The sequence below is a fragment of the Halichoeres trimaculatus genome, unplaced genomic scaffold, assembly GCF_033239565.1.
Source record: "Halichoeres trimaculatus isolate MK-OKI-2021-1 unplaced genomic scaffold, fHalTri1.1 fHalTri1_scaffold_22, whole genome shotgun sequence".
Taxonomy (NCBI): Eukaryota; Metazoa; Chordata; class Actinopteri; order Labriformes; family Labridae; genus Halichoeres; species Halichoeres trimaculatus.
In genome coordinates, this window is record NW_027437200.1 from 22,498,750 (window position 1) to 22,524,388 (window position 25,639).

At 41.8% G+C, this 25,639-nt stretch overlaps 3 protein-coding genes across 4 annotated transcripts; all 3 read left to right on the plus strand.

Annotated features, from left to right (window-relative positions):
* The first annotated feature begins 979 nt into the window (after positions 1 to 979).
* Positions 980 to 10,172, plus strand: sf3b2 (splicing factor 3b, subunit 2). Of its 2 annotated transcripts, XM_074662343.1 has the most exons (22): positions 980 to 1,177; positions 1,598 to 1,644; positions 1,796 to 1,846; positions 3,162 to 3,392; positions 3,631 to 3,681; positions 3,918 to 4,017; positions 5,744 to 5,823; positions 5,904 to 6,012; positions 6,099 to 6,199; positions 6,289 to 6,510; positions 6,594 to 6,716; positions 6,801 to 6,881; positions 6,960 to 7,187; positions 7,275 to 7,424; positions 7,539 to 7,628; positions 8,602 to 8,709; positions 8,814 to 8,921; positions 9,009 to 9,151; positions 9,240 to 9,341; positions 9,420 to 9,519; positions 9,608 to 9,799; positions 9,871 to 10,172. In XM_074662343.1, the coding sequence occupies exons 1-22, from the start codon at positions 1,048 to 1,050 to the stop codon at positions 9,940 to 9,942; spliced, it is 2,619 nt and encodes an 872-aa protein (XP_074518444.1). In that variant the 5' UTR covers positions 980 to 1,047; the 3' UTR covers positions 9,943 to 10,172. The 2 variants fall into 2 exon arrangements, with proteins under 2 accessions (XP_074518444.1, XP_074518445.1); XM_074662344.1 differs by lacking the exon at positions 3,631 to 3,681 and having other exon boundaries at positions 981 to 1,177; positions 9,871 to 10,171.
* An 860-nt stretch (positions 10,173 to 11,032) lies between these two features.
* On the plus strand, positions 11,033 to 15,511 carry LOC141811054 (E3 ubiquitin-protein ligase TRIM21-like). The gene is made up of 7 exons (XM_074698907.1): positions 11,033 to 11,092; positions 12,763 to 13,340; positions 13,429 to 13,524; positions 13,794 to 14,027; positions 14,390 to 14,537; positions 14,621 to 14,647; positions 14,733 to 15,511. Exons 2-7 carry the CDS (start codon positions 12,765 to 12,767, stop codon positions 15,272 to 15,274), a joined length of 1,623 nt encoding a protein of 540 aa, XP_074555008.1. The 5' UTR covers positions 11,033 to 11,092; positions 12,763 to 12,764; the 3' UTR covers positions 15,275 to 15,511.
* A 1,784-nt stretch (positions 15,512 to 17,295) lies between these two features.
* On the plus strand, positions 17,296 to 24,889 carry LOC141811053 (uncharacterized). The gene is made up of 22 exons (XM_074698905.1): positions 17,296 to 17,311; positions 18,646 to 18,886; positions 19,018 to 19,091; positions 19,313 to 19,451; positions 19,532 to 19,728; positions 19,836 to 19,923; positions 20,018 to 20,152; positions 20,235 to 20,305; positions 20,626 to 20,713; positions 20,830 to 20,964; positions 21,071 to 21,141; positions 21,397 to 21,484; positions 21,565 to 21,656; positions 22,196 to 22,286; positions 22,385 to 22,464; positions 22,546 to 22,626; positions 23,125 to 23,220; positions 23,305 to 23,408; positions 23,523 to 23,631; positions 23,757 to 23,901; positions 23,983 to 24,009; positions 24,123 to 24,889. The coding sequence occupies exons 2-22, from the start codon at positions 18,667 to 18,669 to the stop codon at positions 24,668 to 24,670; spliced, it is 2,679 nt and encodes an 892-aa protein (XP_074555006.1). The 5' UTR covers positions 17,296 to 17,311; positions 18,646 to 18,666; the 3' UTR covers positions 24,671 to 24,889.
* The last annotated feature ends 750 nt before the right edge of the window (positions 24,890 to 25,639 follow it).

Below are 25,639 nucleotides of genomic sequence, written 5' to 3' on the forward strand. Positions count from 1 at the left end.
GAAGCCACTTCTAAATACACTCCTTTTAACCCAAATTGCACACGACTCAATATTCTCTTGCTACGTGAATGAAAAGTGATGTAACTAGCACCAAAAACTGTCGGCTTGAGCTAGCAAGCTGTTAAAACCTTGTATTATACCTGAAACAATTTTTAGCTTTAAATTGTTTTTCACATTTTTTATTGTAAATTGGACTGGACTGCATTTTTGTATATCGTAGCTAATAGCTAGCTGACAGTACATGGCATTATATCAAATAGCCTATATAAGTACTTTTTTGTAGTAACTAAAACTACTTCAAAGCCTACTTTTGTTACCATTAATAGCACAAGACACTTTTTCCCCTGCGAATTAAAATGTGACATAGATAGGCTAACATAAAAACTGAAGAGGCTTAAGCTAGCATTGCAACAGTTTTGCTACACATTTGTCCTGAAATTTAAACTGAATCATTGTGAAGCCACTTATTTTGATTCTTTTCAAAAATTGATTAAAAAAAGGCATACTAGAGGTGACAGTATGTCAAAAACCTCACATTACTAAAGTCCAGGCCTTGATAAACCCCAAACTAGCTTGTTTTGAGGCTACATTGCTAGCCACCATTCCAGCACACTTTAGCTCATATTTGTATGCTATAAAAAAAAAAGGATTTTCAAGTCTTGGCAGGTATGGCACTCATATTGCACACAAGATAAGTCCAAGGTTGAGTTTGAAACCCTTAACCAGCTTTCTATGAGGCAACAGCTCCTACCATCACATTTAGCTTGATTAAAAAAAGGTTATCAGGCTCATATTGTGTAATTGAAGCTTTAAACTAAAAGCGGATCTTGTACAAGTCACATTGAATGATTTTGAGTCTGTTTAAACAGATGGAGTGAGTGAATACTGACATCTAAAGGTGACAAAGCGTAAGTGCGTAGTCATCTCCCCCGAACTCCATGTCCCAGCAGGCACCGCGCCTCAGCGTTTCACCGCCATGCTTTGCGCCGGTCCCGTTCAGCGCAGCTCGCGTGTCTTCCGCCGTTGTTTCATTCAGGAGTTTTCAACATGGCATCCGAGGGACCACCGGGCACCGACTCCCTCCCGTCCGATTTAGGGAGCGCTATTGCGGGATTGAACGCATGGAGCCACCAGGAGCTTCAGGGGAAGCTGGCGGAGCTGGGAGCGCCAAACATGGGTACGAAAGAGTCCGTTTGACCGGAGTTACGGTTGTGTTTGCAGGGTAGCTGCTAATGCTAGTTAGCTTGGCGTAACGTATGCGGTACAACAATTAAACAGTTAGGCCTTTGGTGTGTTTACACTCTTATGAAATACGTACACATTTTCTTTATTTGAAGAAGTTATAAATTTTATACGTTTAACCTATTTCTTATTAACTGCGTATGTTTGCTACGCTGTTAGCTAGCATGCTACTTTGAGCTTCAAAGTTGTAGCAGATTGGATTAGCTAACGTCTGTTTTGTTTAGGTTTGACGAGTTTTAATAGACTTTAACAACATCTACTTTAACAGAAGTGGTACTGCATGGCTATATGTCATAACTGGAACAGGAAAGTGTGAATTTATGTTCCTTAACTTTCTTAAACGATCTTTATTTAGGTCCCAGAGAGGAGCTGATTGACAGACTGAAGGGCTACATGATACAGGTAATCCTCAACACTCAGCTACAGCCTGAATTTGAACTCATACTGATGTTTTTTTTTAATTCTGCACTTGAATAAGTTTGATGCTGCTGCTTTAATTTTTTATTAAACCAAGGAAGTGGGCTCTTATTTGTGCGTTTGTTTCTTCCTGCAGACTGGGATCCTCCTTGTCAAACCTAATGATGACAAAGCGATGGCCCCGCAGGTATGTGACATACTGCTAATGAAAATGAAACTTAAAGAGGAAATATCATGCTGATCCCTGATTTAATACTTACATATAGTATAATAAATTTGAAAACAAGACCTTTCACCCCCTGAATTTTCAAAAAACGAGATATTGTATTTTTTCCGATATCCTAGAACGAGATTTGATGCCTCTGAAAATAGGTCATTGCCATTTGGCCACGAGATTTCGACCGTCGTGACGACACGAGGATCCTTTCTTTTTATTGGAGTAATCTGATAAAGCAGCTCCTCCTCTGTGATGTCAGTTAGTCACACAACCACCACCGAGGGATACACCCACCAAAAGCCCACTGACTGAGTGCTGGATGCAGGGACTCTGCTCTGCTGAGCAGCTCGGCTTTACATGGTGAATTAGCAGTTAAAACACTGTAGTTTTAGCAGACGTGGTAATACTTGTGAGACTGTGATATTTTCATGCTTGTTCTGACATGCACTGTGAACCTGGACCACAATAATGCTGCGGTAATAACATAGTGAGGAACTGACAGTAGAGGCGATCTTTAGACGACACTTTCAGCATGATGGATAAAACAGACAGAGAAAAGTGAAGGAGCAGGATGGAGACCTGTTATAGAAATAGTTTATTGGTGAAGTCTGCCTATATTTCCACGTATAAACTATACATGTTACAGTACCGCTTTGACTCACCACACTGAAGCGTCCTGAGATGATCTGTGTCCAGGTGGATTTTCTTCCTCCTGAGCTGCAGAACCGTCCGGGTCTGACTCGGGGTCCAATACAAAAGGACGTATCCTACACTCTGCCATTTTATTAGTGCTATCAATGCCTTACGGTGAAGTTTTGGCAAACAGCAAACTCGCTCAGTCTGCTCCATCCAATATGGCGATTTTGTAAATGCTGCTATGCTGCAAAAACCGCCCCCTGGCTCTACCCCCTCCGCCCCTCTGATAGAACTGACCAATCAGAGCACAAAGGGCTGTGACGTTGCGAGGTTACTGGAGGTCATTCTCCAAACAGCGTTTCAACCAGATCTTCAGAATGGCCTAAACTGAGGATATTGAGAACGCTATTGTGGGGCAATGAAGGAACTAAATGACTTGGACTGAGGGCAGAAATGCTTTACAGGCATCCTAGTCTGGCATAGTGAAAAGGAGAAACAAGCATGATATGTCCCCTTTAACTTCAAAATTGCAGGAAGCAAGACTGGGTATTTTCCAAATATTCTAAAATTTTAAGATCATTTTTACTTGATTTGATGTTTATAGATTTGTATCTTGCTCTGTTTTTCACCTTCTGACCCCTCTAACCAGATACCAGGGTTGCCTCACATGCCCCCCATGCCCATGCCCCCCATGCCTCCTGGTATGGGAATGATGCACTCAATGAGCATGATCCCCGGCGGGCCCCCTCCGCCTAACATCCACATGAGCATGGAGCCCCCAGGTCTGCCCCCTCCCGGCCTGTCGCAGGACGACCAGCTGAAGATGGTGCAGCAGAGAGCAGCCATGGTGTTACAGCAGGAGGAGCGAGCCAAGCAGCAGGTGGGGCTGACTGGACCCAGACTCTTCTGACTCTTTCACGCTTTTTTTCCCCTCCTCATTTAACCTTCAAACACAAACTGATCTCACGCAGAAGCTTAAAAATCCTGCTTCTGATAGTCGAATCCAGGTGATGCTGCCAGATGGATCATGGGGCTTTCTGCTTTTTTAATAAATCGCAGGACTCGACTCAGGCTTACATATGTGACTGTTGCTCAGTCATTGTCTCCGTGTATCACAGGGTGAACCCCGTGTCATGGATGAACAGGATCTTCTGGAGCAGCAGAAGAGGGTGAGACATGATAGGTAGTCCACCTGTTAGATTAAGAGGATTCTTATTTACTCAACAAAACAAAGTTATTGTTGAGTAAATAACTCCCCTCACATTAAAAAAAAAACAACTAAAAATTAAAAACCAACTAAAAACAGTCAGGGCGTTCTTCTTCTCTCTCTTTTCCTACTTACACTCTTGACTCTCCTCCTTCCCTTGAATCCTGTAACTCATCCTCCTTTCATCTCTTACCGAAGGCTGCGGTGATGATGGAGCACGAGCGTCAGCAGGAGATGGTGAACATGCAGCACGGTCAGCCAGGAGCCAGAGGCATGCCCACTGCCACCGCTATCAGAGGTTGGTTTTAAAAAACAGGAACAGCTTCAGACTTCCTGAAAAAGTGATGTTAAAGAGGAGGTGAACAACTCACACTCTGTTCTAAAAAAAGCACAAAATCTTTACGTGATTTTTAAAAGACCTGCAGAATTTATGGGGTCATTACATCAGGGAATGAAGGTCAGCTTATACATCTGCTCCTGACAGGCCTCCAGAGGGCTGGCCAATCAGAAGGAAGGGGGTTTGTGGAGTAGCAGCCTTAAAGTGATACTCTGGGATGGAACAAGTTGGGTCCTATCACAAGGTTTAGGGCAGAAATTACCCCTACAGCAGTGATTTTGTGCAGCAGAAGCCCAGAGCGCTCGCACCAAACACCCCCTCCCTGCTCCTCTGCAGGTTTCCTCTGCACTCAGACGGGGCCTTATTTTACTTGACCAAAAACACAAATAAACGGACTCCCACCGAAAAAATCTGATATTGGTCTGCATTCACGCTTCGTTTAGAGAGTTTTCAGCGCATTACTTTCATGACACGATGAGAACTAGAGCCTTATTTAGCGGTGTTTTTGTGTGAAAGTAATGCGCTGAAAATTCTCTAAATAAAGCGTGAATGCAGACCGATATCAGATTTTTTTGGTGGGAGTCCGTTTATTTGTGTTTTTGGTCAAGTAAAACATGGCCCCGTCTGAGTGCAGAGGAAACCTGCAGAGGAGCAGGGAGGGGGTGTTTGGTGTGAGCGCTCTGGGCTTCTGCTGCACAAAAACACTGCTGTAGGGGTAATTTCTGCCCTAAACCTTGTGATAGGACCCAACTTGTTCCATCTCGAAGTATCACTTTAAAGAGACAGCAGCTAAAACAACTATGACAGAAGTGTAGGGAGTTTTTTTTTAAAGCTGTAAATTATATTAAGTCACCACTGGGGCAACAGGAGAATGCTTTGTTATCTGAGACAGCTTAAAGAGGAAGTTTTGCCCTTTTTAAAATCTACTTTTTGTCCTTTTTGGTGCCTTGTAGTGGCTGACGTGATTTACAGTTGAAGATCTTTGTAGTAATTTTCAGTTATTTCTAAATACTTCTTGCAGAAATATTTCTGACTGATAATGATACCACTTTTATGTCTCTGTCAACTTAAAGAGGGGGTATAGATTTTTTTTTTTAGCTCTTAATTTTGTCCTTCTGGTGCCTCATGATAGCTTTACACGATTCACAGGTCAAAATAATTTCCATCATGTTCCTCACGGTGGTGTTTTAGTAAACCCTTATTTCACCTTTGGTCTGAAACGCTGTCTCTTTAAGGCTCCCTGCCGCACAAATCTCCCTTCTCTTTGATTGGACAGCCCTCTGGAGCTATAGGCAGACCTTGGTGTTTGAGGCCCACCTTTCAGAAGTGTCCTGAGCCAGTCAGGAGATCCTTGTATGATGACATCATCAGTCCAGCAAGTCTCGTTAAGATCTCGTTGAGCTCTTGTTATTTTTAAAACGGATAGTTTAGATCAGTTTACGGACAGATTCAGGGATTTCTACAACATAAGAACATGTAGAGGTTTGAAAATCTGCACACGTTTAGTTTGAACATCTAACATTGATTCGGCAGAATACCCCTCTTTAATATATACCCCCTCTTTAATGTTGATTTTTAAAAATGTTTTCTTATTAAAGACAGGTTAAGATCACCAAGAAGAAAAAAACCTTGAAATTTATGGTAGTGAATGTTTCAAAACTTTGATGAAATACATGTTGTTTTGCAGGACCGCTGCCCCCTGGTGTCACTATGATGCCAGTCCAGAAACAGAGAGTCCCGCCTCCTCCAGGAGAAGATAACAGAGAGGTAAACCGTCTGCTCTGGCTGTTTTTCTTCTCTTATGTAGTAAAAGCTGGAAGGTTTCTCATCACAAGCTTTGGTTCCAGATGTGGCAGAGCGAGGAGGTGAGCGTCAGCGGGCCAAAGATCCCCCAGGCTCTGGAGAAAATCCTCCAGCTGAAGGAGATCAGACAGGAGCAGCTCACCGACCCTGCAGGTCAGCAGAGAGGCATCTCACACTGCCGAGTACTCAGGTTGAAGACTGAATGTTTACACTGACGCTTCTGTTTCTGCTTCTTCTAGGAGAGGAAGAAGATGACGAGGGAGGAGAGATGGACATGAACTCGTCTGCTCCCGTCTTGTCAGAGACGGAGGAGGACGACGGGCAGATATCCAAAAAAGATGTTAGTCCCCGAAGAATCAAAACAACACACTCAGAATATTTTAGTAGTGATTCTTGTTTTTCTAATCCTGCGATTGAATTTCCTCCCAGAAAAACCGCAGGCGCAGAAACCGCAAGAAGAAGAGCAAGCAGAAGCGAGCGCAGCAGAAGAAGGAGCAGGCAGAGCAGCAGAAAGAAGGAGGTGACAAAGAGAAGGGGAAGGAGAAGGAGAAAGAGAAGGAGTCGGAGGTGGAGATCGAGTACATCACAGAGGAGCCGGAGATCTACGACCCTAACTTCATCTTCTTCAAGAGGATCTTTGAGGCTTTCAAGGTGACTCCTCGACTCTTTTTCTAATCTCTTCCTCATGGCTCTTCTTGTGCTAAATTCCCCTTTCTTCTCTGTCTCTTTCTCAGCTGACTGACGACGTGAAGAAGGAGAAGGAGAAGGAGCCGGAGAAAGCGGAGAAGCAGGAGACGGCCGTGCTGCGAAAGAAGGGATTTGAGGATGAGAAGAAAGACAGTGACGACAGCGATGAGGTTTGAATCCTTCAGAATGTTTGGAAAGTTTCATGAGGTTGAAAATCTTGCTGGTTTGCATGTAACGTATTCATTTATGTGCAGGAAATCCGACCAGACGTCCCCAAGCTGTCCAAGAAGAAGCTGAGGAGGATGAACCGTCTGACTGTGGCCGAACTCAAACAGGTAAACGAAGACTCATAGAGGTGATGATCGCTCTTAGTTTCACCTCTAATCGTTTGTTTCTGTTCGTCTGTCCTGCAGCTCGTGGCTCGTCCAGACGTAGTCGAGATGCACGACGTGACGGCCCAGGAGCCCAAGCTGCTGGTCCACCTGAAGGCCACCAGGAACACGGTCCCAGTCCCACGTCACTGGTGCTTCAAACGGAAGTATCTGCAGGGAAAGAGAGGCATAGAGAAACCTCCGTTTGAGCTGCCCGAGTTCATCAAGAAGACGGGGATCCAGGAGATGAGGGAGGCCCTGCAGGAGAAGGTGATGGACACCTCGTTTTCCAAACTTTCACTCTGCTCAAACAAGAAAGGATCGTCTTAACACAGCGTCTCTGAATTCTGTTCGCAGGAAGACGCCAAAACCATGAAAACCAAAATGAGAGAGAAGGTTCGACCCAAGATGGGGAAGATCGACATCGACTACCAGAAGCTCCACGACGCCTTCTTCAAGTGGCAGATCAAACCCAAACTCACCATCCACGGAGACCTCTACTACGAGGTGCAAATCTTGACAAAAACACACTCTGTGTGCTTTCTTTTTATTGGGATGAGAAGTTGAGACTTACAGCTGCTCATAAAGTGACTCCGATTCTGTGCTTTCCTGTTCCTGCAGGGCAAAGAGTTTGAAACCCGTCTCAAAGAGAAGAAGCCGGGGGATCTGTCTGACGAGCTGCGCATCGCTCTGGGAATGCCAGTTGGACCTGTAAGATCCACAAATGTGTCGTTAATACCCTGTGAACTCACTTCATTTAGAAAACAAAGCACAAATGACAAAATTCATTATGTATGGGGTGCTGTTGGTGCCAAAATTCATTTATCGGTTTACCCAAAGAGGGGCTATTCTGGATACAAAGTAATAATTCTGGATCTTTAGACTAAATATGGGCAGATTTTCCAACCTCTCTGATCAAAAGGGTCCGCTGAAGACCTTCTCTAGACTTGCTGAATTTATAAGCCCACTATCGTTATCTCCTGACTGGTTCACTTTTAAACGACAGGCCTTAAACTCCAAGGTCTGCCCATTGGAGGGCTGGCCAATCAGATGGAAGGGGGGTTTGTGGGGTGAGGAGCCTTAAAGAGACAGCAGCTCAAACGAGAGGTTGAAAAACACCAGTGTGAGAAAAAAAGGGATTTTATACCAATACCTCATTGAAGGTAATACATAACATAAAAAAAGCTATTGATATATGTAGTAGGGGTCTACCGATCACAATTTTCTGGCCGATCAACTATCTTTGAAAAGATTCAGGCTGATACCCATTTTTATTTTTTATAACTGACAGCACATACCTTCAATGTTCCAATCTTATTTTATTGAAAATCATTGAACAATACATGTGAAACAATAAAATCTTCATGTTTTAACTTAAACAACCAATAAAGTGTCCTGAGTTTTAGGTCTCAGAGGAACAAAGCAACAATGTCTGACTGTCAGACCTTCCTGGAAGTATATATGACCAATATGTCAGGATGGGCCAATCACTGATTCCCTAAAATTAAGGGAATCAACACATATTAATTGTAGGAATTCTGGTCATTTCTAGATGAATAAAAACTGGATGAACAAGTAACCCTGACCCATTGCTGAAAGTTTTCTTGTTTCAGTCTCAGATGTTTGGTCTTGAATTTGGTGAGCTCTGGTCCCTGAGCCTCACCCTTGCCGTGTCTTTCCCCAGAACGCACACAAAGTCCCTCCTCCCTGGCTGATCGCCATGCAGAGATACGGCCCTCCTCCTTCGTACCCCAACCTGAAGATCCCCGGACTCAACTCCCCCATCCCAGATGTAAGTCAACTGCCCCTGCTTCAGATTACCAGAAATGAAAGCTCAGTCTTTTTCAAAGTACATGACTGAACATGGTCTTGATTTCTTGCTCTCCTCCCCGTCAGAACTGTACGTTTGGTTACCACGCCGGAGGCTGGGGGAAGCCTCCTGTGGACGAAATGGGTAAACCTCTGTACGGTGACGTGTTCGGGACCAACGCTGGAGACTTCCAGGTCAGGAAGCCAACATTTGCCACAGCCACAACGATTCCATTAAGTTTCCAACCCTCTGTAAATATCTGATGTGTTTGTACCAACCAGGCCAAAGCTGAGGAGGAGGAGGTGGATCACACACCGTGGGGAGAACTGGAACCCTCAGACGAGGAGTCGTCGGAGGAAGAGGAAGAGGAGGAGAGCGACGAGGAGAAGCCAGACGAGACCGGATTCTTCACGCCAGCGGACAGGTACGTAGACTCGGTTTTCTTCAGCCTTGTAAAGACGTGTTCACGGACATGCACTGGATCTAATCTTGTCTTGTTTTTGATGAATCAGCGGGTTGATCACCCCTGGAGGCTTCTCGTCGGTACCAGCCGGCATGGAGACGCCCGAGCTGATCGAGCTGAGGAAGAAGAAGATCGAGGAGGCAATGGACGGGTGGGTGACGGCAAAAAAAGGAAGCGTCCTTTGACATAAACTGTTGGATGTACTCACTTTTCATTCCCTGAATTGTAGAAACGAGACGCCTCAGCTGTACACCGTGCTCCCCGAGAGAAGAACCGGGCCCGTAGGATCCGCCATGATGGCCTCGGCTCACATCTACGACGTCTCAGGGGTAAGACGATGGGATAGTGCGTTAAAAAGAATAAAGATCCTACGATGATCAGTCTGTGATGATCCTTTGATATCTCTGCCGTCCTCAGGCCATGGCGGCTCGTAAAGCAGGCGGCGGGCAGGAGTCGCAGGGCGTGGAGGTGGCTCTGGCTCCTGAGGAGCTGGAGCTGGACCCCATGGCCATGACGCAGAAATACGAGGAGCACGTGAGGGAGCAGCAGGCCCAGGTGGAGAAAGAGGACTTCAGTGACATGGTCGCTGAGCACGCCGCCAAACAGAAGGTAACGAAATCTATCACCTGGTTTGTCCCATGTTGGCTTTTTTGCTTCTGACACTCTTAACTCTCTTACAGCAAAAGAAGAGGAAGGCTCAGCCGCAGGACACACGAGGCGGCGCCAAGAAATACAAAGAGTTCAAGTTCTAGACCTGACGAGCCACCAGAGGGAGCTGTGTTTAGTTTTTTACTCCGAACGATGCAGACCAATCATCTGCCAGAGCTGCGTCAGGAAAAACCTTCACCTGGATGGTTCTTTGTGATCCGTCTGTCAGTCTCTTGTGTTTTTCTCTGAGTTCTGTTCTTTTTTTCATCGTATCCATTGTTTTCCTTTTTATGTAAATAAATGAAGTGATGACAACACCGACTTCGTCTTCTGTTTCCATTTTGTCACTTGAACTACCGGACTACACTCTGTGAGACCACGCAAGTGATCTGATCCAGTCACAAGATGCTGGACTATGTGGTTGCATGAGTGAACTCTGAGTGAACTTCTTGAACTCCGTGTCCACCAAGCTGTTCAGTTTGGTACGTCTCGGTACGGCAAGCATTTCATGGCGTTTTCGTTTGACTAAAACTGGGACAGGTCCCCAGATTACCAACCCGTACCTTTCCACTTTCTGGTACCCTTCTGTTGGGGTGCACGACATTAGCCCCGCTTCCACCAAGGAGTCCGGGTCGGTTCGTCTCGGCATGGCGCCCATTTTGTGGCGTTTCCACGGACTTATCCCGGGACAGATCCCCAAAAATAACAAGACAAGCCATCCCACTTTTTGGCACCTTTCCATAGGGGTGCCAGACTGAACCGATCCGATCTCAGGAGGTGGATCTACAACACCGCATACTGTTGATTTGTCAAAAGAATCGTCACTTACCCTGACAGCAGCTGTATTTCTCCTGGTGGCACACAGACTTCTCTGAAACAAATATACATAAAATCAATCAATCAATCTTTATTTCAATTGTGCCAAATCACAACACATTCTATCTTCAAACCCTGTGAATGACTTTCTATTGGGAGTTTCCCCCCACAGCTTTTTGGCATCAACTATGTTTGATCTGTGTGAACTAGCCCAACACGTAACAAGCCCTGCAGTTAATGGGAAAAAAGATTTGGTTGCTTATTTACATGCAGACGTCTCTATTTGGAATGTGAAACTCACCAGAGCGATTGCTCAGAAATGAAACTTAACAGATGGGCAGGGCCAGGAAATACACACTCGCACTGACTCACAGCAACTTCCACTGGGAGCTGACAGAGAAGAAGCTTGTGGATAAGGAGCAGCTGGGTAGCTGAAAGGTAATGATAACTATCTACTGTAAATGATACTAAATGTGCGTCTATTGAATTCCACTTAGCAACAGTTTGTTGACATAAAGTTGAAACCTTGACTGATAACCCTCTTTGACAGCCGTACACTGTGTAGCTCTCAGATTCAAACACAGTATGTTGACCTCTGTGGTTTTATTAAATACGCTGAACTTCTCGTTTAAGGCTCAACACTTTGATATTTCCTGTGATATAACACTCTCAGAGCAAAGTGTGACTGCCGTGACACCTGTAGCATCTAAACGTTGTGTCAGCACTCATGTTTCCCTTTTGTGTGCACAGTAGAGTACTTTGTATCAAGGTGTTGATTTGAATGCACAGCTAATTGTTATCATTTAGAAAAGGGTTGTTTCACAGTTTTTATTGCTTTTTCAGACAAAACTTACAAAAAAAAAATCTGAATATTTTAATGTGAAGCTCTTTGGTCTTGATGCCTCTTTTTTTTTGGAACCAAGTTTCTATAGTTTCAGCTTGTGTTAAACTTCCTCTAAAATCCACCACCATCCTGTGCGCTCTAAACCAGTTTGTGTTCGATTGACATGTTTTCCAAACCCAGCGAAATGAAACAAAAAATGAATACATTAACTCAATGCTTTGAGTTCTGAATTCAGGCCTTGGCAAGAGTTATGTCTTTATTACAGTAGGTGACGTGCTCAGTGTTCTTATACCATATATCAGCTGATATATGTTGGTTATTGTCGATTTTATATATTCATTTAATTGTTTATTGTATTGCTTTTTATCCAACCTTTCAATATGTTTTAATCATGTTATATGTTTTTGATTTTTTTTATATATACATATTTTATGTGACGTGTTCTTTTGTCTTTGGTCAGCTGCTGTGTATTTTGTTTCATTTATTTATTGGTTTTTGTCGATTTTATTTATTTATTTTATCGTCTTTTTATTGCTCTTTATCAAGCCTTTAAAATGTCTTGATTATGTTTTGTTTAAAACTGTTTTTATTTTTGTTTTTATTTTATACTAAGTTTTCTTTTGTCTTTTGTTAGCTGCAATGTATTTTATTTCATTTATTTATTTACTTATTTATTTTATTGCTTTTTGTGCCTTTTAGTTATGTTTTTTGTTTAAAATTATTTTCAATCTTTTTTATTTTATTTCACATATAGTGTTCCTTTTTTTCATGTTAGCTGCTATGTATCTTTTTTCCTGTACTGCACTTTGGTCAACAGGGTCTGTATTCTAAGTGCTTAACAAATAAAGTTGGATGGGATTGAATTGGATTGTCAGACGATACATTGGATACCCTTACTATCGGTATCAGCACCAGCCCCAAAAACTCCATGTTGGTCAGGCTCTTGTAAGCATGTTTGAAAATATTGATACACAGGATGTACAGTAATGGGAGGAAGTGCACACAGAAGGGATAGGACCAAAGTGCAGACAGGTGCAGTTGGAATGATGCAAATCAGTCTTCTTGAAGCCAAAAAGGCTGAAAACAGGCATTAGGAAGTTGTATGTGACATCGAAAAGTGAACCAGTCATTTCCCAGATTTGTTATTTGACAACGTAGGGGTGCACTCAAACTGTAGCCATACATCTGAGCACAAGGTAATAGACTTTCCTTCAGGAGTACCACTCTTCAAACTGGGTAACCCCATACTCCTCTTTTCAAACAGACATGGCCTCAGCTCAAGCATCACCCAGCAGGAACAGATCACTGGAGAGGCACCTCCAGTGCTCCATCTGCATGGATTCATTCGTGGATCCTGTCACAACAAGTTGTGGCCACTCGTTCTGTAGAGAATGTCTACGCCGTAACTTTAGGCACAACGACACGACGTGCCCGCTTTGCAAGGAACACCAGAGGGGAACCCCGAATGTGAACATCGTCCTGAAAAACATCACTGAAGATACCAAAAAGGTGAACTCAGGTAAAGCAGGTAACAGGTACACTGGGGCGCCTGGTGAAGTGGCCTGTGACGTCTGTGAGGAGCCGAAGCTGAGGGCTGAGAAGTCCTGCCTCATGTGTGTCACTTCGTACTGCTCAACCCACCTGGAGAATCACTCTGCAGCTCAAAGACTGAAGGGCCACAAGTTGGTGGACCCTGTGGCCAACTTGGATGACAGGGCTTGTCTCCAGCATGGGCGCCCCCTGGAGCTGTTCAGCAGGAAGGCGGGGAAGTGCATCTGTGTGCTGTGCATGAAGAAGGATCAGGAGGTCGTTCCTATTGAAGACGAATGGAACAGGAAGAAGGTGGATGACCACGAGTGCCCAGATACGTCACGATTGATTCACGCTCATGTGGTTTGGATCCTGATTTAATCGTTTGTTTTATCTTTAGGCTAAGCTTGAGAACGTCAAGTTGGACCTACGGGAGAAAATTGAGAGGAGAATAACTCGGATAGACGAGATAAATGAATCCTTAAAGAGCTGTGAGGTAAGGTACACGAGACAAAAGGTCATGGTTCTGACGTCAACCTGGATTGAAAGCTGACCTGCCAAGCCAGTTAGGGCGTTGAAAGACACAAGGCATGCAATTATACTAATCATCTTTGTACTGTTACAATGTACTATTAAAAAGCTTAATTGTAAATAGTTTAAGACGGGAGGGCTCACCAAGAGCAAAATCTGGGAACGTGACAGATGATCGCACTGAACCAGGCAAGCTCTTTCAAATCAGAAAACCTTCGGTGCTTCTGTTTTCAGGACCAGCTGGACGAAGAGGAAAGGGATATTGACGCCGTGTTCACAGCTGTCATTACCATTGTGGAGGAAGCCTACGCCGCAGCTCTCCAGCCGCTAAAGGACAGGAGGCAGGTTGTGGAACGGGAGGCCAAAGACATCGAGGAGAAGTTGGAAGCAGAGATCGAGCAGCTCGAGCAGAGCATCTCTGTGCTGGAGGACATTTCTGCTTTGGAGGATCACATCCTTTTCCTACAGGTGAGAGGACACAGGTCTTGACCAGATTCTGGGGTGTCCAGTTGTCTTGGTTCTTTGGTCTGAAACCAATCCCAACCACTCAGCCCTTCCACTTGTTGAGCACTATCCTTGACTTGGAAGTTCATGATGGGGCAACAAGGCGTCGAAACCTTGTAAAACACTTGCGATCTTGTTCCTTCCCCGTACACATTGCTAAACATTTTAACTAAAGGCCAGATTGAAAGACTTGGTAACCACCATTCCTCTAGTTTCAAAAAAGGAACAAGAGGTTGGGATAGGCCCACAAAGTTTGACAAGTCTGAGGACCATAATCTCTATGTCTACTCGTTGGGTTGACTTCTTTCCAACTTCCTTTGTCTCAGACTTACCCATCCTTGCAAGAACAGGACAACATCAAAGACTGCCCAGAGGGCGAGCTGGACACGTCACTGTCGTTTGGCACCTTGAGAAAAATCACAGACACCATGTTGGAATCAATTCAACAGGAACTAAAGAAGCTGACCCCGATTGGTAAGACTCAAATCAATCAAGGTGGTAAACATGAACAGTCAACGTTGCTCAAAGTGACACAAGATGTTTTCTTGTCTTTGCAGAACTTCAAAGAATTCCCAAGTTCACAGGTTTGTGAAAAACTTTTTCTTTCCAACAGTGAAGAATATCAAGTTTTTGTTCAGATAAAAGTGATTTTGTTCTTGTTGTTAACAGTGGACGTGACCCTGGATCCAACCACTGCGCACCAATGCCTGGAGATTTCCGATGATGGTAAAGAAGTCAAAGATAGCGGAGAGAACCAGAGGGTTCCTGATTCTTTGGAGAGGTTTGACATGCATGGCAGCGTGCTGGGGCTCAACAGGTTTTCCTCAGGGAAGTCCTACTGGGAGGTGGAAGTCGGGAACAAGACCGGGTGGGATCTGGGTGTCGCAAGAGGCAGGGCGAGCCGTAAAGGTAAACTCTCGCTGACCCCGGACAATGGGTACTGGGTGACTGTGCACTTTGATGATAACAAGTATGCAGCGCTGACGGTTCCACCTGTACCTCTTTCCCTGGAGGAGAAACCTCAGACGGTGGGAGTGTTCCTGGACTACGATGAAGGTCTGGTTTCCTTTTATGATGTGACAACGAAATCTCACATTTACTCTTTCACTGGGTGTTTGTTCAGCGGTGACATCCTCCCGTATTTCAGCCCACATGTGAAGACAGGTGATAAAAATATGGATCCCTTGATTATTTCCTCTTTGAGAAAATGAGAGCAGGGAATGGATGATTAATGATGAAGGGGGCAACAGCCAAAAAGTTGTGTTACATAAACTGATCAGGGGGTTTAGATGATTTTTACTCTTTTATGATGGTTAATTAAAAAATATATTCTCCCCCAATACTTTCTGTCCACAATGATGCATTTAATTCAACAAGTTATTCACTAAATTAAATCTAATTCACTAATTATTGGTGTTTGATTTTGAATATGATTATAACGTTCTGCATTACGCCTGAAATTCTTCTTAAAATGTAAATAAATTCTACTCAAATGAGTTGCTTTGTCTTTTTATTTTTGAAGGTATATCTTTTTTTCACTTTTTTGAGAATATCTTGTTGAGTGAGAGATTCAGAGTTTCTGTCATGGGTGTGTGTTTGGCATATCTGTCATCTCTCTGTAAACACATCTCCACGTTTTCTGCTGTAAAAAAATAAATATTATATATATATATATATATATATATATATATATATATATATATATATATATATATATATATACACATATATATAATACTGTTGAAAGTGAGAAATTTACTTTCTATAAATCAAAGTCGAGGGTAAGAAAGTTTCAGAGTGTTTCACATGTAACCACAAACTTCTAGCAGGAGAAATTTTTCAGGGATAGAAAACTTACAATAATCGGGCAGATTCGTGGCATATATATATATATATATATATATATATATATATATATGTATATATATATATAAATATATATATATATATATATATATATATATATATATATATATATATATATATATATATATATATATTTTTTTTTTTTTTTTTCAAAATTAGGGATTATTAAAAAAATTCATAGATCTGATAGGTTTTAGATTTCAAGTCTGATTAAAGATAGTCGGTATCCTGAAAAAAAAAAATTATATATATACATATATATATATATATATATATATATATATATATATATATATATATATATATATATATATATATACTTATATATTTATATATATATATATATATAATTATATATATAATAATATATATATATATATATATATATATATATATATATATATATATATATACATATACATATATGTATATGTATATAATTATATATATTATTATATATATAATTATATATATACTTTTTTCTCTTATATATCTGACTCTGAATTTAGTGGTTAAACAGAAAAATATCACTTTCCTACTTCATATCAGGAATCTGACTTTCCGGCCAAACTGAGACTTTTATTGCAGAAACATAAAGATAATATTGTTAAAATTTAGAGAAGCAGGACACAAGTCAAACAAAACAATATGACATTTTCTTTTGAAATTTCTGACTTCAAATTCTGAAAAAGTAAAATCTCAGAAAATGTCACATTTCTCAATTTAAGGGCAATTCGAGAACTCTTTGACGTGAGACTAACCTCCAATTTTTATTTATTTATTCATTTATCTATTTATATTTATATTTATTTATTTATTTATTTATTTATATATTTTTGTGTGTGGCCTTAACCCTCTTTCAAAACCACAACAATAGGGGTGCAGATGGCCTGGCGGTCTAGGTTGGGCCCATAGACTGTATTAAACATAAAAAGCCTGAAAATTAACTTGAAAATCAAAAATAAATGAATACAAAAATAACCTGAAAAGGTTTATTTTTTTCCTGGATGTTCATCTGAAAAAAAAGAAAATTATCAGTCCAAACCAAGTGGCAAGACGCTGGCTGAAAACAACAGTTAATCTGTCACTGTAGATTAAATATTAAACCCATTCTACCTTTAACACCACTTCCATTTTGCATTTTTAAAACTTTCACATCAGTTTTTTTTTTTTACGTGGCTACTTCTTTCATGAAAGAGCAGAAGGGAGTGGACTTTTAATAGGAGCAGTTCATGGGTGTTGCACAAGAACAGGCATTTAAGGAAAAGTGTGAGTAGTGTTTTGGCAGAAACGAAACTGAAACTCTTCATGGAGTACAATCAGAGGAAACAGGAAATGAACGTCAGATCACACAGAGGAGCGCAGAGGAGACAGAGGATAAGGTAAGCTGCAGGAGATCTGCTCTTTTTCTGATGATTATCCTATGTCAAAGTATCATGTTTGTGTTTCTAGACTTAAAATACAGCACTAAATGTGTAGTGGCACTTTGTAGGTTTAAAGTATGTTTGGTTGGAAAAAAAGGAATAATGGTTGTTAAGTTAGAAAAAAGTCATTTATTTAAGAAATGTTTTTGTAAGCAGAGCTCAGGTTAATATTTAGTACAGATTTGTCAAAGAAAGAAAGAATTTTATAAAATGAGCGGTTGTAGCATCGTGGTCAGTGTGCATCAGACTCCAGGTTGTGTAACACACTCAGCTGACAGTGCAAACCAGTGGACTTACCTGAGGACAAAAACACCTGGGGCGGTGATGCAAACACAAGCTTCAGGTTTCAGGGTGTGTTCTTAATCACACAAAGTCCAGTCCTGGCTGTGAAAGGAGTACTTCAGATAGGTCTATAATTGTTTAACATGGAAATATACAGTGTTTTTTTTTTCTTCTAAAAGTTGATCACTGTGTTTGGCTAAGTGCCATTCAAAAGCCCAGTGATCTTATTTTCCATCATGGTGGCAGCAGGAAGCAGGAAGACACTGCGGCAGCTCAAAGTGTCTGAAGTGTCGAAACAGCTTAGGGCTTTACCGCCTGTATTTTTAAAAGACAACTACACTGATTTACTTTCCGTGTGTCTAAGTGTAGTAGGAGTCAGTGCTGTAGAACACCATCTTTACCACCAGAGGGCGACTGATCCCTGGTTATTCTCAGCAACACACTCACTGCAGATGGTACAGCCAAAACAAATACTGAGGGTATGACCACATGAGAGTTTTTCTCACAAATAAAAAACATTGGTTAAACTGTAAGATGTCTAAAAACGTGGTATTTGCATTTTTTTTATATATATATTTTACAAACAGAGTGGAACACTAACTTGCTCTTTAATCTTTTGTCCCTTTCCAAACTGTATAAGTCAGATTTGGGAACCAAAATATACGGCCATAATTGATTTTTTCTCACATTAGTTAAAGGAAGACAGCTTGGCAACAGTGGGGGATGATTCTGGAGCGCTGGAAAAACTTTGAATCCTGAAAAACCTCAGAATTTAGACTTTCTATAGACTTCAAGACTCAGATTTTTTTAGATTTTGTTCTGACTTCTTTTCCCTCATGGATTATCATTGTTGTCTCAAAACTGTGGAAGAAAAAAATTGAATTTTAATTTCAATCTCTGAACATTAAGTCTGACGTCAAAAAAGTCAGAAAAATAATTGACTGGTCGCACTGGTTTAGTACTTATTTCGTTTTGATTACTTCTTATAGAAATTGTGCATTTGTCCCCAGCAGATATTCAAATTGACCAACATGAGCCTCCAGGTGTGCCACTGTGGCTGGTCCAAATTCACGTCCTACCAGGGCCTGAGGACTCACCAGGGGAAGAAAGGATGCACGCCACAGGGACTAAAAATCCCAGAGAGTGAACAATACAGGTTTAACAGGTTTGTGCCTATGGTGACCTACCTGAGACCAACATTTGGTCTAACCGACCCATTCATGGACATTCTCAAGTCTTCCACCAGGTCTGGTAAGTGGATCGTGACTGCATCATAGGTTCTTTACTTCAGCCAATGAAAAAGTGTAAAATGCATTCAATTTCACTGAAAATAAGAGTCTCGGAAAGACCCTAAATTTGGTATATTTTGTTTTTATTTTCAGTGCCACCCTCATCCAGGATAACAGAGTTGGAGGACGAAAGCCGATCTAGAATCAACACGTCGTCCAACAGAGAGGTACATCCAAACCAACTAAAACAAGAAAAAAAAAAGTTTTGTTGACTTGAGAACATTGTTTAAAAACACTGTCTTCATCTCTGGTTGTACAAAACTGAAGTCAAAAAACACCCTCCATCACAGACACCTTTATCTTGCTACCAGTGGTGGCATCATTCAGCTCACTCTGGACACTCAACAGGTTTAAACACTGAAACATGAAATATAACATCTTTCCGCAGATCATCCCGTCCTTAGTTATAAGGAAAAGAATTCCTGAAAGAAAACCCCTGGCAGGTCTAATCCAGGCTCCAGCGAGTCCACCAGAAAGTCCACCACCTGTGGCCAGAGAAGCTGAAACCCCACAGACAATCCAAACATGTATGAACCTTATTTAAAGTTAATCCATAGCATGTAAAAAGAACGTTATGCTAAAACTGATTTCTGCTCTTTCCTTAAAGTTGCTGATGCTCTGCAGATTGGATCAAACTCACCTGCAGATGCTGGGCCCTGTGATGCTGCCAGAGTTCCACTTTTTGGTCGGACTCCCTCAATGTTTTCAGGACCACAGATCTTTGGCAACCAAACCAACCCTGCCAACACAGGGGTTTTTGGAACAGCCACTGGAGCTTCTGCTTTCTCCTTTGGTGCACAGCAGGTACTGCAGATTCTCTGTTTGTAGAAGTGACCGGACGGCAATGTTTCCATGTAAACTTGTTGTCATTATTTCACCTTCAGTCATCCTCTTCCCCCTCTGTTGGACAGAATGTTTTCCCAAGCCCGTCCATACCAACGAGTCCACCAAGATTTCCTGAGGCCAGAGAAGCTGAAACACCACAGATGACCCAAGCTTGTGTGTACTTTGTTTAAAGTTCAAAATATAATGTTAAAATTTAAACCTGCTCTTTTCATAAAGTCACTTTTATTTGATATAATCTCAACTGCAGTTTCTGGGGCTGGTGATTCCACCAACGTTCCACTTTTCGGCCAATCTCCCTCGATGATTTCAGAAACACAGATCTTTGGCAGCCAAACAAACCCTACCAACACGGAGGTCAAATTAGGGATGACAAATCAAACATGTATGAAAAACTTCACATTATTTTAAAAAAGTAAGAATTTAAGGGAGCTCAGTTTGACAGTGACCATCTTCTTTCCTTACAGTGTTCCAGTCCCCACCTCAAGTGTTTGGAGCGGCTCCCACAGCTTCCACTTTCTCCTTTGGTGCACAGCAGGTACAACATATTAGCTGTAAGCTAACAGCTTCTGTTAGAGATAACATCCTGTTTTATTCCACTGCTAAAGTACAAAAATGAGAAATTAGAAAAAAGAGAACTCAAAGTTTCAGGTGACCCCAAAAGAATTGAGATTGACCTCACTCAAGTTTCCAACGCTTGCCCGTAAGAGATCCTTCTTTTTCCACTTCCATGACTGATGGAGAGTAGTCAAAGATGGAGGAAATGTTCCTCTTGATGTGCAAAAGTGAGACCAAAAAGAAAAACTGTATAGGGTATTTTTTCTACGTCTGTGTTTCTTTTTCTTCTCTATTGGACAGAATGTTTCCCCAAACCCCTTCATGCAAACGGGTCTACCAAGGTTTCCTGAGGCCAGAGAAGCTGAAACCCCACATGTGACCCAGACACGTATGTACTCCTTTTCAAGTTCATCCATAATGTGTGAAAGAAAAGTGATGTTAAAATGTGAACCCTGCTCTTTTCATAAAGTTACTGTTACTCAGTAAACATCATCTCTGCTGCAGGTGCTGGGGCCGGTGACTCCGCCAGTTTTCCACTTTTCGGTCAGGCTCCCTCGATGTTTTCAGGAACGCAGAGCTTTGGCAACCAAACCAACCCTGCCATCACGGAGGTCAACGCAGGAATATCCAACCAGACATGTATGCTCTGTAACACTTCATTGTCTAAAAACAGTAATGAGTAGACGTCAGTAAATTCATGTACAAACAAGTTCAGTTTGACAGTGTCCATCTTCTCTCCCTGCAGCATTTGGAGCCTTACCACAAGTTTTTGGAGCAGCTGCTGGAGCTGCCACTTTCTCCTTTGGCACACAGCAGGTACTACATGTTAGCTGCTTGCTAACAGCTTCTTCTGGAGATAAAACATCAGTTTTATTCCACTGCTAAAGCTAGCATAGAAGCAGCCTGAAACACAGAATCCCCCTTCTTTTACCATTTTTATAAAAGTTTGAGTGCAATTAAAGATGGACAACACTTTAACATTTCTTCTTCTTGTACAAAAGTGAGACCAAAATGCCCCTGTTGTGAACATTAGTCACAACCTTAGCTTTTTCTCTTTCTTTGTTTGGACAGAAACTGTTCCCAACCACCTCCACGCCATTACATCCACCAAGGATTCCTGAGGCCAGAGAAGCTGAAACACCACAGATGACCCAAACATGTATGACTTCCATTTATGATTAATTTACAACAGAAAGTACTCAGTTATGTTTAACACCAAATCCTGCTCTGTCTTAACAGTCACTGACTCTCTGCAACAAGGATCGAACTCAAACAGGGTTTTTGCGACCCAGGGTACAACTAGCGCTGCTCGGGTAGAGATTCCTGACCTGGTAATTCAAAGTATTTTGTCCCATGGCTAGTTCCTTAAAAGTGATCTCAAAAAAGTGTTGAAACAGACAAAATGACTAAGCTAACTGTTCATTAGCATGCTACGCTATTAGCTTGCAGATGATAATGTGGTGAGCTTACCACTTAACAAGTTTCTTAACAAGAGAATTCATTATACAAATAAGTGGAACTGCACTTAGATCAAGAAAATCAGGGACATAAATGCTGACAAATATTTTCAAAAGCAACCTTTCCACGTTTTCAGACCTGAGCTAGTTTGTTTCCATACTGCAGCTGCAATTTTCCTAGCAGACGTATTTTTCTGACTCTCTTAAACTCCACTCTTCAGACTACCAAACAGCACAGCTTCATTTCTCTCTATTTCTGTCGTTATGTAATCGATCTCCAGCACAGTGACGTCTCCTTTTATTTATGCATGAATGTTACTGCAATCTTGTTTCTACACCCAAATCTTTGCTAACTCCCACGCAAGATTGATAAACAAGAGCCTGGTGACACTTTTCTTCCACTTTTCTCTCAGTCTTCCCCACCGGTGTCAGTAACAAGGATCACCAGCAACCAAACAACTCCTGCCAACAAGGAAGTCAAGACGGAGGCATCAAACCGGGCTCGTATGCTAAACTCTACGTTATAAATAACAGAGTCAAAGTCAAGTATGACATTTAATGAAGGAGTGTAGTTTAACGCTGACCGTTTTCTTTCTTTTCAGAGTTTGAAACGCCACAAAAAGTTACGGAGAAGACCACCAGAGCTCGACGAGCGTTGGATTTCTCCACTGGCGCACAACAGGTACTACAGATTGTTTGTTGGCTAACTTGTTCTGCCTTAGCTTCACCATTTTAAAATTTGATGAGTGTTTTCATTCTTTAGTTGGAGAGCTGGGATATCCCAACCACCACAGCTCAGGAGACATTCACCCGACTGAGGAAGAAAGAGATAGACAGAGCAAAGGTATGTAGAGTGTTGGGGTTCGATGGATGCCTGTCATCACTGTATATTCACATTACGCCAGCCTCAAAGGGGTGCTAAAGACCCATTTTCACCAAGTGGTCTAGTATGGATCAGTACTGTTTGGTACATGGCAGGGTTGTTCTTAAGTAATTCTGTCAAGCAGAAAGTGACAATTCTTTCCACCAATCAGTGAAAGTGCAGAGTTTCTAGCTTCACTTTCTGGGATAGGATCAGTATGCCTGGCACCCCGTTAAAGGGGTACCAAAAAGTGGGACGGTACAGGTTGGTAATTTGGGGGCCTGTACCAGATTAAGTCAAAGGAAACGCCACAAACTGTGTGCCGTACCAAGATGAACTGAACTGAACCACTTGGTGGAAACCATTTTTAATAAAAATCTCTGTCTTGTGACATTTAGTTCTAATTCTTCCAGCTAAGATGCTGTTATGTTCACAATTCATTCAATAGGAAAGTTAAATGTGTCTTTGTCTGTATTGAAGGCAAAGTGCGATAAGATAAGAGCCGATCTACAGACCAGAGTTCAGAAGACAGAACAAAAGATGGACCGGATCAAATCATCTGAACTAGACTGTAAGGTAAGCTAAGGCATCTTTTTATTTTAAGCGCCTGGGTTGTTGATGGTTTATCTTTAATTTTCCTCCATGTTTGACTTTTTTCAGTGTAGTCTAGATGCTGAATGGCTGGAGATCAACAATGTGTTCTCAGATGTGCAGAAAGTTGTGGAAGAGGCTCGGAGGAAAGCCCTGAAGCCTGTTGAGGAAAGGTCAGTCATGTGGATTTGATCAAACTACAGGAATGGATGAAGAGACCCAACATTGGGTGGTCACGATTGTCTTACTTCATGGGACCTTTAAATGATGACGCATTTTCTGTTCAGGAGCAAGAAACTGGAGATGGAAGCAAAAGTCCTGGTCCAGAAACTTCAAAAAGAAATTGACGGACTGAAGAAGAGCATGGATGAGCTGGACCAAAACCAAGACCAGGAGGTGAGCGCAGAGAATCTGACATCTGAGGTTTAAGACTGTTGGAGAAAAGGTCTACGATTGGTAGTTCTTCTGATCTGTTGAGTGAATCGATCTCACCTGGGACGCTTTCCCTCATTCTTGCACAGGTCTCTCCTCCAACAGGCTTGGATGAACCTCAATCTTGGAAAAACGTAACTTTGGACACAGCGTTCTCCTTCGGTTCACTCAGAACTACAACATCAAAAATGGTGAAAAGGATCGAGACGACACTGGAGAGACTGTCCTCCACTGGTGAGTTTGTTTTATCCAATCAAACCTGAGAAAGTATTTGAGTCGTGAGGCCGTCTTTTAACGGAATCCCCCTGTCTGCAGAACTGAAGAGGACTGCCAAATTTGCTGGTACGTTAGTTTTGATTCCTTCTCCATCTCATAATCTTGGTCAAAATTCTAAAGTAGGTATCAGCTTTTTATTGTTTCCACTCGACTCTGTTCTTCTTTCCCTTTGACTGCAGTGGATGTAAAGCTGGACCCAACCACCGCACATCCATGCCTTGATGTTTCCCCTGATGGAAAGACCGTGGGATATGTGGGAAAAGTTCACAAAGTTTCTGACTGTCCCCAAAGGTTCGACAAGTTCGGTAGCATCCTGGGGATCAACAAGTTAACCTCTGGGAAGTCTTACTGGGAAGTGGAGGTCAGGAACAAGTCAGGGTGGGATCTGGGTGTTGCAAGAGGTGACATAACCCGTAAAGGCGACCTGTCGGTCAACACCGATAAGGGCTTCTGGGTTGTTGTTCATTATGAAGACAAAAAGTACGCAGCCCTGACGGTCCCGCCTGTTTGCCTCGCGCTTACACAGAAACCTCAGAGGGTGGGCGTGTTCGTGGATTACGAAGAAGGCCTCGTCTCCTTTTATGACGTGACGGCGAAAGCTCACATCCACTCGTTCACTGAGTGTTCTTTCAGTGGGGACGTTTTCCCGTATTTTAGCCCACATCTGAAACACAATGAGAAAAACGCGGCTCCTCTGATCATCTCTGCTGTGAATTCTCAGCAGTAGAAGTTCCCGAGACCGTGGAGGCCAAAAGTGGCAGAAACTTGAGTTTTTTCAGATTAAGATAAAAAAATAGAAGATAACATACCTTATTAATCAGCAAGCAGCAATAACAGAAAGTATAAAGTACAAAATCTCAGGAATATGAAAAAGATCAAAAGTCAAGTTTACTTATAAAGCACATTCATAACAACTCAAGCTGCCCAAAGTGCTAAAAAAAAAGCAAAACACAAATTTTTTATGAGAAAATTAAAAACTGAAATGACAAAATAAAAATATATAAAATAAAAAAATTAATCAGAAAAAAATATTAAAATAAAATTAATAACAAAAAAAAAAGATTTAAAAAAATAAACAACAAAAAAAGAAAGAGTATGATATAATTAGTGCTAACAAGAAATACATTTCACGAAGATGACAATTTGGCCATCATTCTGCTCCGCTCACAGTGGTGTTAGTATCCGTTGTTAACTCTGTTAGCCACGTCTGTGAATAGCATGATGCATGGTGCTGGGTTAGCATAGCTAGCTCATCCATCTTATTGCAGATAGATCTTACAGTCCCCTTAACCATGGATGGAAGGACACGGTGATGTCATCTCTTCTGAGCTCACACCGTAGCACCAGCACTTCATCTTTGTCTACTTCTCCTCAGCCTACAGGGAACATTGGACCTAGCACCGATTAGCATCTTGTGTTTAAACAATGCAACCATGGTTATACACAGGACCCCCAGCCACACACAGGAACAAAAAAGTAAAAACACCACTGCAAACTCAACCAGTTCGGTGTCAACGGCAACAAAAAATTATCAAAAGACTCAAAAAGTTCAAAACTAAGTAAAAAGAAAACATCTTTTAGGTTTTTTTACGGGAATCATGACAAATGACATTTTTTGTCAAATTGAACCAATGTACACAGTTTTCTTGTTTTCAGTTAGTAACAACCTCATGTCGCCTACGCAGCACTGCAGTTC